Below are 17,718 nucleotides of genomic sequence, written 5' to 3' on the forward strand. Positions count from 1 at the left end.
CTTTCCTTTTGTGGCTTCAACTTGGCCAGTGTTCCCCCTTCACTACTCCCAGCGCCTCCCAATTGCGCCTCGAGTGTATAAGTAAGCAGGACATATCAGTGCCAATGGGCTAAAAGAGGAAGAAAAGCCTTAGAAATAGGGTCAAGATTCAAAGAGCTTACAGTGCCCGGAGTTTGCCAGGGGCATATTTGACGTGTTGAAACAGTAAAGATGTTAGGGAAATTTGTTCATGATAAGGGGAGTTTCCTGCTAAACTCCGAAATAGCAGTTACCAGCTATGGAGTACTTAAACTGACCTTATCTCATTAATCTTCACGACAATCCCATGAAGTTTGTACTTTTTGTAATTTTAGTGCCAGAAACTGCAGACTCAGTAAGCAAGTAAAGGCAGCATTTAGAACCCTTGCCCGTTCAAACCAAAGCGTCCAGTCAAACTGCGCCCAGGAAGGACAATGGTTAGATGGAGTGGAGATTTGTAAATGAGCAAGTGCAGGAAAGAAAGACAGACACTGTCATTATGCCCAAGTTGTAAATTTATAAACATGGATGGAATACAAATATAAGAGGTTAACCATTTTCTAAAAGTGAAGAGTGAATGAGATCCATCAGCAAAATGAAAAATTCCAGTATTTCTTTGACTTGTACAGTGCACCATCTGCTTGAAATCATCCTTCCGGTCTGGGATTAAACACTCATTCCTCCATGCACTTGAATTTTTGAAGGGAGTGTAAGATGTGATACCATTAGGATACAAATGTTAGCAAAAAGAGACAGATGTCACAGTTTGATGACTCCAGTAAGGAGTGCCTAAGGGGAGGCAACTCCTACCAGTCTAGGATTCCTGATGGTCTCTCAAGTTCATATTTAAGCTCTCCAAATCCAGGGTACTCCCCTGGACAATGCTAGTCCTGCACTGCTAACTGCTTGCTCCTTAGTTAGTTCCCTTTTTTCGATTTTATGCCAAACACTTATATGTTCACTGGTTTTTATATTGGTGTTTATAGTAACTTTTTGGCACTTAATAGATGACCAGTACCTTTTACATTATCTTATTTAATTTTCATGCTACTGTTAACCATTGTACAGATGAGGGAACTAGGGAGGCTAAGTAAAATTTCCAAAGTCACACAGCTAGTAAACAACAAAGTACATAGGTAAGTCTAATTCCAAAGCCATTGCTTTGGTAACTAATCTGCTTTAGTCTTCATTGCTTAATGGTTTGATTCCTGTATGTTAACTGTACCCACAGGCTACTACTACTGAATATCCTAGCACCTGGCAATAGTATTACTGAATGAATGAAAAGAATCGTTGAGATTACATTTTCAGATGTGGGAATCCCATTGTGCTTTGCAGTTATGATACCTCAGGGACCTCTTTGGAACTTCATTCTTAAATTTCCTCAGTTGCCTACATCCCACTTCCTAGGGTGAGACATTACTCCAGAGAGCTTAATTACCTCAAAGATGCCATAGTCCTTCATCTGAAACCCTTACAACATGCTCTCTTTTGCCTGAAATCCTCCCCTTGCTCCTTCCTCTTCCAGTGGTCTCCATCTGTCTAGTCTACCTCTATTCACTCTTTTGCTCAAGCCAAAAACCTAGGAATCAAACTTGATTTTCCCATTACCCACTTTACTCCACTGCTATAATTTAACCAGAAGTGATAGTAAACCTAAGAATACAAGTCCATCAATCAGCAAATTCCAGTTAGCAGGATAAAAAGCATATTCTGGGCACTGAGAAGAGTAAATATAAATCTAGTAATGGGCGTGGAGGTACCTTGACAGGAGGTAAGAATTTGGGAGCTCTGACCTGTGGCCTGTCATTGACAAAACTATCTAAGCCTGTTTCAGGGAGCAGGGTCTCTGACTAGCTCCCCAAAGGTACTGTCTCCTAGTATCCCAGACAGCTCTGGGAGCATTCAGGATCAACTGCAAACTGATAATAGTCAATCACTGAGGATGTAACAGGGAATGGAAAGCTACCAAAGAAAACTTCTCCAGGTTCTGCGATGTCTAATACCAACATCATGATGATGGGAAGCTTGGGAGTCAGGCCTTTGAGCCATTAACTTGCTGACTGACCCTAGCAGGTTCTTCAACCTCTCTATACCTCAGTTCCTCTGGAATACAGAGCTAGTTCCCTTGCAGAGTTGTTGTGACAGTTAAGTTGGAATATGAATGCACATACACATACATGTAGGTAGGTGGACAGATGGAAGACAGATAAAATTAGATGTACCTTAACTATTAGATTTTGTCTCTTCCTTCCCCAGTCTTCAAGATTAAAAGAATAAGAACACAGACTCATACTGGACTGATTAAATATTGCAAGCTTAAAGAGACAAGTTAATTCTCCTTGAGGATTATTTTGGTTTCTCATTTTTTAAACGTTTTACTTATTCTGCCTAGCTCTCTGAAACCTCAGTCTATTTATGTGCCAACAACATCCCAATCGAAAAACCTTTAAGACCCTAAACATTCAGACTTTGTTCCAGAAGTCTGTGGAAGAGCAAGCTTTGTATCAGTATGAAGGAGAGTGATCCAGTCTTGTTGTGAAGCAGGTTTCTGGAAGGAAGTGAGTTGCAGCCAGGAAGGTGACTCCAAGATTTTCAAATGCTTCTGGCTGAGGCCTTTAGATATTTTTTGAAACAGATTCTGAGTATCAAACACACCTTTATTCAAGTGGAAGTACAAAAGCACATTCCTAAACCAATTGCATACATGTGATTTTTTACATATTCTGCTATTTAGGGATTAATCTGTTTCATAATTAACAGAAGTGACCACTGGTCTCTGTACATAAAGGGATACACATTCATAGACAAGGAAAGTAACATGCATTTTCATTTGCTTTTACATTTAAATCAATTCATTTAGTTCTCTACTTTGCCCTGATAAGATCCTATGCTTGCTGATGGCTAAGCGGCAAAATATAGTCGTAGAACTATCCTAGAGGTTAGCCATAAGAGGCTAATAGAATAAGCAATAGATTTTTATATATTTATTGAGGATCTCTAGTGAATATTGTAACATCTGAATCACAAAGGCCTCACTTGCTGGAATGACAAAAAGAATGTTAAATAACACTTGTCTAATTCACAAAATGTTATGAAGCTTAAGATGGAAACATATAACAAAATACAATAAAATGCTTTGACATCACCTAAAGAATCATGAATTCTTGGCAAAGTGTTAACAGTGACCCTGAACTCTGGACATCCGACATCTGTGATCAAAAAACCCAAGTTCTTTTATATGGTATGTGGACTCTGGTATAATACAGAAAATGTGATGAATAAACAATTATACACAAAGCTCCCACACTTCAAATACCGTCTTGCATTGATGAGGGAGACTGGGGGGCAAAAATTCAAACAGATAAAGAAGCAAGCGTAGTAATTAAAATTTTACCAGGAACAGACCTGACACTCTCTTGAAATACTCTCTCTAGAGATATTACCTAAGAACAGCAATATCTTTTTTGAAAAGTTGCATTCCCTTATGAAGTTCTCAGACTTTTTTGTATATGTTCTTTATATTTTGCTCTATCAAAAGCAGACCTGAGCATTTTGCTGGCCTTCAACAGAAGTATATAAGATAGTTCTAAACTTCACCATGCAGATTAGGCGCTGAATGAATGCAGCTAGACCACCAGGCGTGTTGTTGGCTCCCTGATGTTCTTATCATCTCTTATTAGAGGGCCGTGGATGCAGACAAGGCAGCTAAGAATGTGGGTGTCATTTGAAAGTATTTATTAGCTGCCTGCCCCAAATACATGGGAGATAGAATCCTTCAAACTCTTGGATGGACAGGACGTGGAAATCCAATTCTTTTTAAAGGAAGATGCTTCAACTTTAGGAAAGAAGACAGCAACATCAAGTAGGGACGGTATACCTGCTGGTGAAAAGCTTAACACTAGAAAACCATCATTTGAAGGTGCTAAGAGAATGGAGAAATCAACAGGAATCCAAGTGTTGTGGCTGGAAAGGAATAGGAAGTAGGATGCTCAGGAAACAGCAGACCTAAGAGTCTGTTTTGAAAAAATCTTGGGCTGAGGACAGCAGAAAAAGCTAAACGAGCTACTTTCCAGAAGTTAGTATGTTTGTACATTGGTGTATTAACAATATCTTAGAGAAGCTATAACAGGAACCAATTTGAGGAAAAATAAAATTATTTATAGGCCATATTTTTAAAAATAGCTTAAATGAGTTCCATAAATAAAGTTTATATACCTACGTACACCACCTATTAAATAAAAGAATGCCATGAGGAAACAGCACTGCATTCACCAAGTCACTTCTCAGACTATATTCTTCTGCAATGAAAAAGATCAGGGCTATATATTAACAATTTTATATAAAATTTTCACTCCAGTATTTTGATGTGGAGTAAAGCCTGAAATATGGTAAATTTTTCCATTTGCATTAGATTAGATTCTAGTCTGGACTTTCTAAGGATAAAAAAAAAAAAAACTTGAACTCTCACTGAAAGATTTGTCATATTTACTACACTCAAATGGCTTCTCCTGGGTATGGAATGATGTTGAATGAGGGGTGGAATATGACTGAATCTTCCCATGTGCATATGTTTATTACATTCATAGGCTTTCTGCATGGAATGAATTTGATGCTGAACAAGGTAGTTTCTTTGAAGGCTATTTCACATTCATTACAGTGGCAGAATTTTATTCCAGTATGAATTCTTCAATGGTGACTAAGGTATGAAAACAGCATGAAGCATTTACCACACTCAATATATTGGTAGGGTTTCTCATTGGTATGGGTTTGCAGATGTTGATGAAGTTTTCCTACATTCATCACATTCAGACGGTTTCTCTCTGGTGTGTATTCTCTGATGATGAATAAAGGTTGAGCTGTGACTGAAGGCTTCACCACATATATGATTTCTCCCTGGTATGAACTCTCAGATATTGAAGGAGGCCTGAATTTGACTGAAGGTCTTCCCACGTTCATCACATTCATAAGGTTTCTCTTTGGTATGAATTCTTGGATGTTGAACAAGGTGTGCTCTCTGACTGAGGTTCTTTTCCCATGCATCACAATCAAAGGCCTTTTCTCTAGAGAGGACTTCTTGTTGAAGAACAAGATCTGAGCTATGATTGAAACTTTCCTCATAATCATTACACTCATAGGATTTCTCTTTCCCATGAATTTTGTGATGCTGAATAAGGCATGAAGTTTGACTGAAAGCTTTTCCACATTCATTACATTTGTGTGGTTTCTCTCCTGTGTGAATTCTTTGATGCTGAATAAGATGGGAACTCAATCTGAAGTCTTTTCCACATTCATTACACGTATAGGGCTTTTCTCTGAGATGACTTCCTTGATGTTTAACAAAGGTCAACCCACAATCATTGTATTCATAGGCTTTCTCTTCACAGTGGACTTTCTGATGTTCAACAAGGTAGGAGGTATTATAGAAGTCACTGCCACATATAGTACACTTACAGGGCATCTCTCTGTGAATTTTCTGATGTTGAGTAAGATGTATACTACGACTGAAGACCCTTTCACAATTACTACATTTATAAGATTTTGCTCTAGTGTGAATCCTCTTATGTGGAGTTATGTCTGAGCTCTGACTACAGGATTTATCAGATGCTTCACAGGATTTATCAGATGGTTCACATTTATAGGGCTTTTCCCTAGTGTGTATTCTTTTATGTCGACTAAGACTTGAACTCTGACTGAAAGATTTTTCACATTCTTTACATTTGTAGGGTTTCTCTCTGGTATGAATTCTCTGATGTCTAGAAAGGGCAGAGCTCTGATGGAAGACTTTCTCACATGTATCACATTTATAGGATTTCTCAGTGGCAGAAATGCTCTCACATTTACTAAGGTGGGAGAGATCCATTAAGCTTTCCTTATATTCACTACTCTGAACATCCTGTATTAGATTTATTTGTTCATGTTTACCAGCAGCTGAATTCTGGTTTACGCCCATATCATACTTATCAATGTCATCAATATTCTGTATTCTAAGAACTCTCTGATCTGTATCAAGGGTAGAGTCCAGACTGAAGCTTTTTTCAGGTTCATTACATTCATTGTTCTCACTGGTGAAGGTTTTCTTGCTGATTGTTATTTGCCTAAACTCTCTCTCCAGGAAGAGAAATTTCCTTAGGATTTCCTGAAGCCTTTCTAATCTGTCCTCAGGTTTAGACATTTCTCTAGTCCCAGGAACTTGGGCAATATCCTTTTTGAGTCTTCCTACTCTCACTTTGTATGAATGTACTTCTTCCAAAATTTCCTGCTTAGGAATCAACAGCTTGTTCTCTTCTCTGGTCTCTCCATCTGATTCAATATATAAATAGAAAATGCAAATGTAATCTGTACCCTATGCTTAGGGGAAAACAAACAAACAACAACAACAACAAAAAAAAAACCCTCAGAGATGAGAAAACTAATCTAAAATCTACTAAAATGAGAGTTTATTTACTCAGAAGTACTCGTACAGAATCTCAACAGCAGATATAAGGGCATGACTAAGAGCAGTGATGTAGTATCCAAATGGTTCAGGGTATGGTGCAAACAGGGTTTTCAGCAGAGCAAGAAGGTAGTCAATTAAGGTGTTTCAAAGGAGATAGCAGGGAAATAGTTCAAAAAGAATTATAGATAAGCAACTTGAGCAGGGACTCAGTACAACTTGTGGATGACAAGGGATAAAATAAATGCAAAGAAGTCATCAAAACTGAAGGGAAAAGGAAGGAGCTCTCTCCATCTGGTATACAGGCCGAGCTCATTCTGATTGCCAAAGCGGCTACAACTTGGCTCCACAACTGGACTCTTATTTCCCTACTAATTCCATCTGATTGATTCTACCTTACTCACCTGAGCAGTCATCTCTTAAGACTTCTCTATTCTTAGTTTCCAGATCAAAGACCTGTAGATCTTGTTCCAGCTGGGAGATCCCATCAGGCTTGGGAAATGGAAATCCTGCTCATAGAGAAGGAAATGGGATGTGGCAATTTATCCCCAGATACTACACCAGCCACTTTTTCTCTTAACTAATGGCTAATGGAGAGAAAGTAAATTCTCACAAGACAGTAGGGAAGGCCTGGAGAGTGAGAAGGGCAAAGATCCTCTACAAGGATCTCCTATTGGTGCTCCAGAAATGGGTGTATTACAGGGCAAGTTGATGACTTTGGGAGAGGTTTTCATTTAAATAGTACTCAGACAAGGGAATCTGTGCAAGGGTGTTTACGTGTTTTCACAGAAGTGATCATTTTCACTCTTTAGCTGTTGCCTATAGATCAACCTTTGTATTAGACCTGGTCTACAAATATGAGACCTGGTCAAAAGGGAAGTCATCAAAATATAACTGCGGGACTGGAGGAAAGTGAATACTCAAGCACCTATTGTGTGGTGTGCTAAACTGCAGCAACAGAATCAGTGAAGACTGAATAAATGCTCTAAGAACCAATCTCAATTTGCTTCAGGGCACATGAGGAAACAAAAAAATAACACATTCTTATCCATTAGGAGCTTACACTCTTGTTTATTCGACAAACATCTATGGGGTGTCTCCTATAAGCAAAGTACCTAGAGACAGATACAAACTAACTATAATGTGATATTAAAGAAGAAAGTGCAATAAAAGTGCACTTCCACACAAAAACGGTCTTTTTCTGGCTTATATAATGAATTGCTAGGATCTAATCTCTTTCAAAGTAAAAGCAAGAAGCAGTCTGATCCTGAGGGGCAGAACTATTATAGTACTAAAGGGGCAGTTTTTATACATGTTCAGCCCAGAAAGCTTCTTGTGGCACACATACGAGGTGGTCTAGCTCAAGCCCCTCAAATCCAAAAGCCTTCCTCTCCACTTACTGAATATCTACACAATTTGTTATTGTTCTCTTATCCTGACATGTCACTATAAAATGTAGTTTATGGACTTTTATTTAATTGGTTTCAGGAATTATCATCCCTACTTTATTTACAAACTCTCATTAGCAGCGACAATATATCTTCTATCTTGCACTTCTTTTGGCTCATTTACTTAAAAGCTACTTATTGAATGCCAATTTTGTGTCCTAGTGTTAACATGTAACAGGTAACCAGTGTTTCTAAAAGGGCACTGGGCCTGGAAAATATTACAAATCAACAGCTGTCCTCTTGAGATTCCATGTGAGAGCCTATGAGCAGGCAGATGAGAACAGATACAAGAAAGGCTTTACTATGTTTCTGAATTCCTGCTGAGCATTAATAGTCTATTCCCCTTTTGGATGCTTATTTAGTTAAGGTCCTCCATACCAAATGAAATAATTTTTCAAATTAAAAAGTTAGTGTGGCATGAAGCAGCAAATATTTTGCTCAGAATTCTGACAACATAATTTGCAACTTTAACTCAGTATTAACTAACGTGTTTCTAAGTATTTGATAACTGAAGCAAATTTTGGTTATTTACTCTATACACCTACGTCACCTACACACAACAATGTGGAAAAAAGGGTTTGATTTTATTTATTAAAAAAAAAATTTGTTTAATGTTTATTTATTTTTGAGAGAGAGAGACAGAGTGTGAGCAGGGGAGGGGCAGAGAGAGAGGGAGACACACAATCCAAACCACAGTCCAGGCTCTGAGCTGTCAGCACAGAGCCCGACACAGGGCTCAAACGCACGAACCTGAAATCATGACCTGAGCCGAAGTCGGATGCTTAACCAACTGAGCCACCCAGGCGTCCCTGATTTTTTAACTTTTTTTTAATGTTTATTTATTTTTGAGAGTGAGCATGAGCATGAATGGGGGAGGGGTGGGGAAGTGGGCAGAAGATCTGAAGAGGGTTCTGCACTGACAGCAGACAGCCCAATGAAGGGCTTTAACTCACAAACCGTGAGATCACGACCTCAGCCAAAGTCAGATACTTAACTGACTGAGCCACCCAGGGACCCCAGAAGGATTTGATTTTAGACTGTGTCCAATGTAATGCAGTCAGGTATAAAAGAAAATGCCTGCTGGGCAATTAGAAATACAAGACCACAGTTTAGATGAGTGAACAGGGTTTGAAATAGACTTAAAGTCACCTGTATCATCAGTATCATTAAAATATTAAGCTAAGGTTTACTGCTCATTTCGTAGGTGCAAAGTACCACACGAAGAACTTTACAAATTTTCACTAACTTAATACTCATCCTAACTTTACAAAGTAGAAACTATTGTCATACCCATTTCCCAAATAAAAAAATGAAGACTGAGAGGTTAAGTAACTTGCCCAAGGTCACAATGACAGGTGAAGCTAGGGCTCAAAGCCAGTCTTATTTCAGAGCCTGGCTTTTACATAATCTACTAGTAAAAAAATAATGACTATGAATGAAATCCTTCCTCCAAAATTCGTACAGAAAGAGAACAGAGGACCAACACATTGACGATGGAGTAAAGGGTGAAAACAATAAAAATAACAGAGAAAGTTATTAGAATAATACATGGAGAGCCAAGATCCAACAGATTTGGAGTCGTGGATGTTCCAATTAAAAGGAAACTAAAAAAGATCACTTAATGTCAAAGAAATAAAACTCTCCTTATAATAAAAATCCTAACTCCTTGGCAACAGTATAAGCAATATTCAATTTGAGGAAATTCCCCTATCAAGAAATAATTCAAACACGCTCCTGAAATTTGTTTGTATTTAAAAATCTGGTCTATGGGGCACCTGGATGGCTCAGTCGGTTAAGCATCTGACTTCGGCTCAGATCATGATCTCACGGTTTATGAGTTTGAGCCCGCATCGGGCTCTGTGCTGACTGCTCAGAGCCTGGAGCCTGCTTCGGATTCTGTGTCTCCTCCTCTCTCTGCCCCTCCCCTGCTCATGCTCTGTCTCTCTCTGTCTCTCAATAATAAATAAACGTTAAATAAAAAAATATATAAAAATCTGGTCTATATCTCATATCACTTGCAGTCCTTTCCAAAAAAGCATGTAAGTAACTATTAGCCAGGTACTTACGTAATTTAATCTAATTTAATCCCTGGCACAAACCCAGAAAGGCATACGTTATTTTTCATGTTTTATAGATGAAGATAATCATTATCAGTTTAAATAATTTGTTCAGTGTATCACAGTTGGGAAGATAAACCCAAGTCTGATTTCACAATTTACATTCTTTCCAAATCTACCATTTTAAAGGCCACAGGAAGCATGAAGGCAGGTTTTCTTGTCATTGATCTGAATGCTTTTTCCTAAATTTTAAAGTCAAAACTCTAGGCTTTCAAAATATGCATTTACTTTAAATTTTTCCTATCTAAAATTACTTTATTAAAGCCTTTTGATTAATTCTATTTAAACTTTACAGTTCTCCAATTAGATTTATTTTTAACTTAATTTGGTCTTTAAAAATAACATTTAACTGAATCCAGTACTACACTATATGTTAACTAACTTGAATTTAAACAGAACCTTGGATAAATAACATTTAAAATTTACCTCATTATTTGGTTTGTTGCCTGAACCAGTTATGCTAAGATTTTTGCCACATGGAAGCTTTATGCCTTTCTTCTTGGTCCTTAATAAATACACAAATAAAATCTCTCCTTAGCAGTATTATTCTTGCATAGATACCTATTTTAGTGGAATGTACCCCTAACACAGTTTTCTTTTGAATGCATGCTCTTTCTGTTCCCAAACTGTACAGCCTTATGCACTTCTGTCCAATTTTTCATGGCTACTTCTAATTGTCATCAGAGTATTAGAGCCATAAGAATATGAAAAACACTATAGGGGCGCCTGGGTGGCTCAGGCAGTTACACATCCAACTCTTGATTTCGGCTCAGGTCAAGATCTCACAGTTTGTGAGTTCAAGCCCTGCATCGGGCTCTGCACTATCAGTGCAGAACCTGCTTGGGATTCTCTCTCTCCCTCTCTTTGCCCCTCCCCAGCTCGGGCTCTCTCTCTCTCTCTACCTCTCAATATAAATAAATAAACATTAAACACACACACACACACACACACACACACACACACACACACACACACACACACAAAAGCACTCTATATACGGTTGGACTAACTGTTCTAAGGGGTAAAATAGTGAAAAAGAGCCTAAGTGTCAGAATCAGATCTGAGTCCTAAGCCTAGCTGTGACCTTGAGCGGATCACTTGACTTTTCTGAGCCTCAGTTTCCTCACGTATAAAATAGAATAATAACTACTTCACAGGGTTATGGTGAATTAAATGAGATATGTACAGTACCTCGTAACACGTTGACTCCTCAATAAATAGCAAATAGACTGGCAGTAAAAGACATTCTATACAAAATCATTTTTGTCCTCATGACATCAACTTCAAAAAGTAAAAGGTAGGGGCGCCTGGGTGGCTCAGTCGGTTAAGCAGCCGACTTCGGCTCAGGTCATGATCTTGCGGTCCGTGAGTTCAAGCCCCGCGTCAGGCTCTGTGCTGACAGCCCAGAGCCTGGAGCCTGTTTCGGATTCTGTGTCTCCCTCTCTCTGACCCTCCCCCATTCATGCTGTCTCTTTCTGTCTCAAAAATAAAATAAATGTTAAAAAAAAATTAAAAAAAAAAAAAAAAAGTAAAAGGTATGTGTCAAACACTTCCTGATTTATCAACTTATCAACAACCAGAATTTTGATAAGCATGTTTCCAATGATGTTATCTAAAAAGGCACCTGCCCACACTGCCTCTGTGTGAAATGGAATCCAGACCGCTTTCCTGGTCTCCTGAACTAAGTCACAAATGACTCCCCTTTGGTGACCCTCAAGCCAGTAATCCACTCGTTGTCAATAGAATACGCTTCTTTTTAGATTTGGTAATGAAAAGTCTGATTTTTTACTTACTTTTTTATAGCTCAGCTGTTCATACTTTGTATATTTACTACTTTATAGTAGAAGCACTTATCCAAAAGGAACAAAGTTTTGATGTCTGCTGCAAATACAACTCTGAGCTACTGCCATGGGAAAAAGAACTTGATAGTGGGGTTGCTAAGTCAGGGACTGAATTATAATGTCCTTATTCTACAACACCAAACATTAAGCTAATTAAGTGTAAAATCTTAAACTTCAGGTGAAGTTTGCCGAGCCCACAAAAATGAAAAGCATCTCCTAATTTTTGTAAAAAATAATTACCGGGGCACCTGGGTGGCTCAATCAGTTAAGTGGCCGACTTCAGCTCCGGTCATGATCTCACGGTTCGTGGGTTCAAACCTCGCGTCAGGCTCTGTGCTGACAGCTCGGAGCCTGGAGCCTGCTTCAGATTCTGTGTCTCCCTCTCTGTCTGTTCCTCCCCTGCTTGCACTGTCTCTCTCTCAAAAAAAAAGATTTAAAAAAATTTTTAAAAATTACTAAAAAGATGCTGCTGACTTGGTCACCAAAGCAAGTTGAATAGGAGGGCTTCTTGTGTGCATTTGTACCCATTAGGTGTGAGTGTGCATGCACGTCCTGTATATGTGCAGAGATGACAGAGAAAAAAATTCAGTCCAACAGCATGCTGTGCTATTAGGCTGATTAAAGTGCTAAGAAGTTTTTTTTTTTTTACTCCAAAAAGTAGACAGGTTAACTGTTGGAAATTATGTAATTATTAGATAAAATTAACAGTAGTTTACAATTACATATCACTTTACAGTTTACAAAATTGTTAAATATACATTCAGTTTAATACCCTGAAATAAGGAAATTCAATTCTTTTGCCCTCCCATCTCCCATCCGTGAAGGACAGAGCTAAGGAAAACTTGATCCGGAAAAGTCATATAAATGCATCAATCTGTATAGCACCACAAAGAGTAAAGGAGACAAAGGCAGGGCCTTGGAAGGGGCCACAGGGACATAAAGGAGAAGACTAGAGTGTTAAATATGAGGAAAGGCCAGGGGTTGCAGGAAAATTAGGCAACAGAAATGGCAGGGTCACGTTCACTCAGAAAAGAACAGTGCACAGCATATGTCCCACATTCTAAAATAACATGAAAAGATCATAACTGAAGAGCTGGAGTTGAACTTTGTGGTTTCACAGAACACAAATAGATGACCACCAACCGTGGCTTACGAATGAACTCATAACTCAGGTTCAAAATGCATCTGGCTGCAACGGAGGGCCTCCTCGGCCCTTCAGAAATTTAACAAAGGTCATCTGAGGAGCTGCAATTTTACATAGTGATGGCATCCTGAGAGCATCGATCAAGTGTTAATATCTTACAATCGTGGAAAAGGAGTTTCCGAGCGGGGCCGAGCAATATCGATGGGAAGCCGATACCTGGGCCATCTCTTGGAGATTCCTGCTGAAAGAACTGCAAGTGTTTCTCCAGAGAAAGCACTTGCCTGGGTATGACTCAGGGCCGGGCAGGAATTCACACTATGAATCCGGGTGGTAGGAAGGCGGAGAAGTATGCCTACAAAGATCAAAGAGCCAGGAATGGGAAACACACTAAAAACCTTCCAGTGGGCAGACTGCCTCCCCACAGATAACAAGACTTCTTTAATCCTGAGTGTAATCAAGGAGACAAAGGAACACCCTGGATGGCACCAGCATAGGCAAAGCCAAAAAAGGGGGGGGGGGGGGGAGGGGAAAGAGAGGGGGAAAGAGAGAGAGAGAGAGAGAGAGAAAAGAAGAGTGTGATTAAATATATTCATACATTAAAAAAAAAAAAAGCAGCAGAGACAGGCAAAAAAGGAGGAAAGGGGGGATGTTCAAATCAAGTGGGCTGCCAATAGCCCTACAGGCTGCCTAAGCCCAGCAGCCTACTGTACCATCCAAATGACCCAGGAGAGACTCAGTTTAAAGCTGATACTTCTGCCCAGGGTGAGGTTACTTAGAACTACCATCTGGATGACTCACTGAAATAGACTCACAGTGAGTCAGGTCTTTAAATGAAATCTCTCCAACTCTGCCTGCTTAGAGGTGAATTTAGGGATGTTAAGAGGTGAGGGATTATTCAACAAGGATTTTAGCCTATCTTAAAAAAAAGCATTTCTTTTTCCAAAGAAAATGGAAAGCTTTCAGATATAGAGACAATGAATTACCAAGAAAGAAAGTGGTTGTGGATTGGGAGGCTCTAGGGTCTCTCTCATAAAAAAAGAAAAGACAGGGAAGTCAAGAACTTAAGCCAAGCACAAGCAAGTTTCCCTTTTCTAACAGGGAACAGATGTCCCACAAAAGCAGCAATCATTAATTACAAATAAGGAATAAAATGTCTCATCTTGAAACCCCCAAAGAAAACCCACTCCCAGAGGAGATGACCTTGAAGATGGAGGATTCAGAGGTTCTAAGACCTGGAATCTGAGCCACACTCTACGTTCTCAGAGACCTCACACCTCCTCAGAAACCAAGGAAGTAAAGAAATCCTAAAAGGTAAACTGAATAATAAGAAAGTCCTTACCCACTGAGACCACGTTCCCATAATTCTCTAACATCACTTCTCTGTAGAGATTCCTCTGAACAGGGTCCAGGCATCCCCATTCCTCTCGAGTAAGGTGCACAGCCACATCCTCGAATGTCACAAACTCCTGAAATAATACAGCCTGGCTGCGCTGGGGAATGAGGCCACTAGAGCATCATGGCCAGAAAATGAAGGAGATGACACAAAGAGGGTGTCCACTGTGTAGCAAAGCTGGGGAGGAGGGAGAAGAGACTAGAATCTAGGGAATAAGTTCCATAACCTTTAATATCTAATAAATGCCCATCACAGCACCAGGGATAGAGAAGGAACAGTGTTTACTGGTGGTGGTGGGGAGATGGGAAGGTGGTTTGTGTGAAGTCCAGGTCTCTGAAGAGGATCAATTTCCAAATTGGGGTCTGCTATTGAAAAAAAAAATTCAGGCAGGGTTTACGGATGGGTTGAGGGAAGGGCCACACTCGATCAGTAGCAACAGTCCCTGAGGAAAAGCAGAGGGTTCCTCAGCTCACCTGGTACCTGGCTGGCAGGAGCGTGGCTGCCTGGTCTCCTGGGCTTCCCTCATGGGGAAGAGCAGGCACCTGGGGAACAGGTGGAGCTGAGGGAGGAGAAAGGAGCCAAGAGTGAGAGCAGCCCTTCCCCAGGGCTCCCTGACAGAAGAGGGAGTCAGTGGGACCCTTCTGTACATCAACATTCTAGTAACACCAATCAACATTTATCAGGTACTGAGTGCGTCTACTCTGCTCCTTCTCAGCACTGGAATGCCCTCCTTACCCACATTTAGACCTGATACAGGATTTTCTTAAGAAATCTGATATCTCACTTTACTCTCATGACAGGACATTCCTCTAACAGAAGGGTAAGCACTATACCTGTTTTGCAGATGGGCAAAGCAAAGCATAAAGACTTGCAGTGACTTGTCCAGGGCAGAGGTTATTTAGTCAGCTTCTGACGCTTTCCCAGACCCTGTTCTGTAAATTTCATTATGCCTTTATGTGAACTGGCACTGTCTCTACGACCAGCACGTAAGGCTCCCAAGAATAAAGAATGGTCACCTGTTTCCTCACCATCCTTTCCACAACACTCTACACGCCGTGGCACTCGCAGTGTGAGTTGCTGACACGTAAGTTATTTCGGGCACTGCAGCTGGCCACATGTAATCTCAGAGAAGGTTCTTACAAAACAAAAAAAAGTACCAGACATATCAACCTATCTATACGATTTTACATAAAGATGTGACTGTGGAGTCAATATGTGATGTGTGTCCACGCATTGTGCTCAACCAAGGAATTAAATGGTTGGTTTTTTTGGCCAAAATCAGATTAGTCACAAACACTGCAGCTGCAACAGAATGGCAGGTGGCAAAGCTCGCAAAGTCATCAAGGAAGGAAGAAACTAAGTGAAAGGAACAGGGGGAGAGATGGGCCCTAAACCTAAGAGGAAGTAAAAGCGAGGCGGCGAGGATTGTGAGATGCAGCAAAAGCAGCATTATCCTAGAAATGAATCTGGGATCAAGTAAAAGGCTGGACGAGTGAAAAATAGCTAAAGCAGAGTGAATGCCACCACTCTGCCTATTAAAGAAAGAGAGGCTGTCCTTAATATAAGAGCCCAAGACCAGGACTGAACTGAGTCACATCTGTCCTTCCCTTCCAGACACCCTGGGGGCCATCTTCTTATCGAAGTTCTTGGCCTCCTAAGTACCAGGCCCGGGAGCCCCACTGCAACTCCCATTCAATTGGACTCAAGGGCTCTCTCTGCCTTACCCCCGTTGAGTTCCTGTTCCATGTCGGTGTCCTGCGCGAACTGAGGCTCTGGGGACAGACCCTCAGGCTGGCTCCCCAAAGACTGAAACTGGACAACTGCTGATCCTGCTGCTTCCTGGGCTGGTATTTCCTCCATCCCTGTTCTGGAGGACAACGATCATCACTGCTGGGTGAGATTGGGAAAAATTATTGTAACAAGTTAAGACGGCCCATTATTTTACATCCTCCGGACTGAGCAAAGTATCTGACATGCTGTAGATACGCCACAAAAACAGCTACAAATGATTTACCCACCTAAACAAAACAACAGAAAGAAAAAAATGGAAAAATTTCCGTTTCAAATAGCTATGAACCAAACCATATGGTCCAAGTATGGTTTATTTAAACTCTCCACCAATTCAGAATTTGTGATATTTCAAGAAAAAAACAAACAAACAAACAAACAAACAAGAAAGTACAACTTAATAGAGTTCTGTGGGAAGTTTAAAATATTTGAAATACGCAAACTTCTTTCAAGGCTCAAGTTTGTACCTAGAAAAGTATGCCAGTTATGATTATTTATTATTTTTTCAGCAGACCCCTGAGAAATTATTTGGTAAACGCTCGGTCAGCGCACTTTGAATTACTAAACGGGCTTGACTAATAACAAAATTCCACTCAGGGGGTCAGACCCTTCGCCGACAGACTAGGTGGGCAGACCGCTTCCCACTGGCCCGACAGTAACCCTGGGAAGAGCTGCGGTTTTCAAACAGGTTTGGCCGGCGTCCTTCAAAGCCAAGGACGCGACAGGCTTCCGTCCCGCTTCCACAACCCTCAGAAAGGGCCCTCGCGCCCAGTCCTCAGAAGGCCTCGCCCGGCGCTGCCCTCCTCTCGCTTCCCTGTCAGGAGAAGACGCGATCCCGAAAGGGCGAGGGCGGGCCACAGAAACCCAGCTCACACCAGGGCAGAGTCACCGGGTCCTGGCGGCGGGGCCATCGGTTCGCTGGGCGTCAGGGCGAACCCTGACTGAAGGAAAACAGGCCCTCGCCCGCCCGCCCTGGAGCGCTCTGGGGACGGGAACCGCCGTCGACCGAGTTCCCGGGCGCTTCCTCCTCCTCCCCGGGAGCCTAACCTAGCCGCGACCCCAGTACTGCTACCGGGAACTCACCCGAAAGGAGGGGCAGGCCGAGCGGCCGTCCCGTCGCGGACACCCTCGCTCTAGGGGCAGCCCTGGGCTTTCCGGGGTCGCTCTAGACCGCTTGGAGGCCGGCGCTTCTCAGTGGCACTTCCGGAGGCGGAGTCCCGTGGCCGTGGGCGGAAGGTGGGCCCCGGATGAGGGCCCCCTGGGTGAGGGCCCCGGATGAGAGCCCCGGATGTGGAGTAAGTACCAGGGACGTGCGAGTGCGGGGCTCTTCGTTTTACTTCTCTGGCCCTGACCTTCGTCTGTGCTGACCCCGCCGGCAACCTCTGTAGCCATTGTACCAGTAATGACCAGGACAGCCCCGGGTTTGGGAAAGCGTCCTCGCGGGGTAGTGGCCCGCTCACGTCGTGCGTGTTCCGGGAGTGGAGGGGCAGACGTAATGGTCCCGCTTCTGTAAGTCAGCAGGTGGGGAACTAG

General features: G+C 41.4%; 1 protein-coding gene across 7 annotated transcripts; it reads right to left on the reverse strand.

Moving 5' to 3' along the window:
• Window positions 1-515: 515 nt before the first annotated feature.
• ZNF655 (zinc finger protein 655) lies at window positions 516-17,399 on the reverse strand. Of its 7 annotated transcripts, none has more exons than XM_019422657.2 (6): window positions 17,269-17,399; window positions 16,122-16,284; window positions 14,871-14,956; window positions 14,344-14,470; window positions 6,859-6,963; window positions 516-6,321 (listed from the first exon to the last, which is right to left on the reverse strand). In XM_019422657.2, the coding sequence occupies exons 2-6, from the start codon at window positions 16,255-16,257 to the stop codon at window positions 4,928-4,930; spliced, it is 1,848 nt and encodes a 615-aa protein (XP_019278202.1). In that variant the 5' UTR covers window positions 16,258-16,284; window positions 17,269-17,399; the 3' UTR covers window positions 516-4,927. The 7 variants fall into 7 exon arrangements, with proteins under 7 accessions (XP_019278202.1, XP_019278203.1, XP_019278204.1 ...); XM_019422658.2 differs by having other exon boundaries at window positions 16,122-16,287; window positions 17,269-17,397; XM_019422659.2 differs by lacking the exon at window positions 17,269-17,399 and adding an exon at window positions 17,059-17,253.
• Between the last annotated feature and the right edge of the window lie 319 nt (window positions 17,400-17,718).

The sequence above is a fragment of the Panthera pardus genome, unplaced genomic scaffold (assembly GCF_024362965.1).
Source record: "Panthera pardus isolate Hobbes unplaced genomic scaffold, ASM2436296v1 HiC_scaffold_4, whole genome shotgun sequence".
NCBI classification, from domain to species: Eukaryota; Metazoa; Chordata; class Mammalia; order Carnivora; family Felidae; genus Panthera; species Panthera pardus.